The following is a 1278-nucleotide window of genomic DNA, read 5'->3' on the forward strand; positions in this document are numbered from 1 at the left end:
TGTGTGTGTGTGTATATATATATATGTGTGTGTGTATATATATATTAGGGCTGGGCGATATATCGATATAAACAAATATATCGATATATTTTTAAATGCGATATGGAATTAGACCATATCGCATATATCGATATAGTTCAAATTTGCGCTGTGATCCTTGCTCCAAGCAAGCTGCTGACCCGGTGCTCTCTACACTGCTCCTCCGCCCCTCCTCTTTCTTGCACAGAGGGGGGAGGGGCAGGGACAGACACTCAGCCACTCTTCAACAAACATGGAGGAAGCAACAACGTCTGCGGAGCGTGCGGAGGAGGAATTGGTTAGTAAAAGAAAAAGCAGTGGCTCAGTAATTTGGAAGTGGTTCGGATTCAAAGTATCAGATGAGCAACAAAATCACGTTATATGTAAGCTGTGCCATAAACAAGTTACAGCCAGGGTGGAAGCACTACAAATCTTTTCACCACCTAAAACAGCCGCAAAACTGCAATACCGAAGTGTGTGAAACCGGCGCTAGCAGAAGCCCCAGACGCAAGCCGCTCGACAACCCCAAAAAGCTCCAGCCCCGAAACAAAGCTCACTGCAAACTTCATTTTTCCGCAGTGTGCCTTATGAAAAGAAAAGTGACAAGTGGTGTACTATAACTAAAGCGGTGTCCTATCACATTGGTAAGGATATGGTCCCTGTTGCAACTGTGGAACAAGTCGGGTTCAAAAGCTACTTAAAACTATGGACCCGAGATATGAGCTTCCCAGTCGCAACTTGCACTGCCGAAGCACTGCCACAAATGTACACTGAAGTCAGGCAGGGCCTTGCTGACCCCGGCTACGTACGCCGCATTTTTGCCGTTGACCAGCGATATGTGGTCGAGCAGGACGTGTGAGCCTTACATGAGCGTGACAGTTCACTTCATTCAAGACTGGGAGATGAAAACAGCGTGTCTTCAATCAAGTTATTTCCCTCAGGATCACACCGGTGAGCATATATCCGAGGCCCTGCAGGACGCAGCTGCAAGTTGGAAACTCCAAGAAAAGCATCTAGTTGCTATAACAACCGACAACGGGAGCAACATCGTCAAAGCGGTTGAGCTGAACGGGTGGCTGAGGATGCAGTGCTTCGGTCACAGACTACACTTGGCTATCGGTGAGTGCAGCGTTGTAAGGAGTATTCAGATATTTTACTTTAAACAAAAACATTAAAATGTTAGTTTTTCCTTATTTTCCTTTGTGTCGGTCTGCAATTTTGTGTTTTATGCTGTTGTCTTGACCAGGTCTCCGTTGAAAA

The 1278-nt window shown here is 45.9% G+C and overlaps 1 protein-coding gene across 1 annotated transcript in view; it reads left to right on the top strand.

The window, feature by feature from the left end:
* The first annotated feature begins 854 nt into the window (after window positions 1-854).
* Window positions 855-1278, top strand: part of LOC120575298 (E3 SUMO-protein ligase ZBED1-like) — a 2017-nt gene continuing 1593 nt past the window's right edge. Inside the window, exon 1 of the mRNA XM_039826019.1 lies at window positions 855-1137. Within this exon, the coding sequence (XP_039681953.1) occupies window positions 855-1137 (283 nt within the window). The remainder of the gene's footprint in view (window positions 1138-1278) is intronic.

Source organism: Perca fluviatilis, chromosome 15 (genome assembly GCF_010015445.1).
Source record: "Perca fluviatilis chromosome 15, GENO_Pfluv_1.0, whole genome shotgun sequence".
NCBI lineage: Eukaryota > Metazoa > Chordata > Actinopteri > Perciformes > Percidae > Perca > Perca fluviatilis.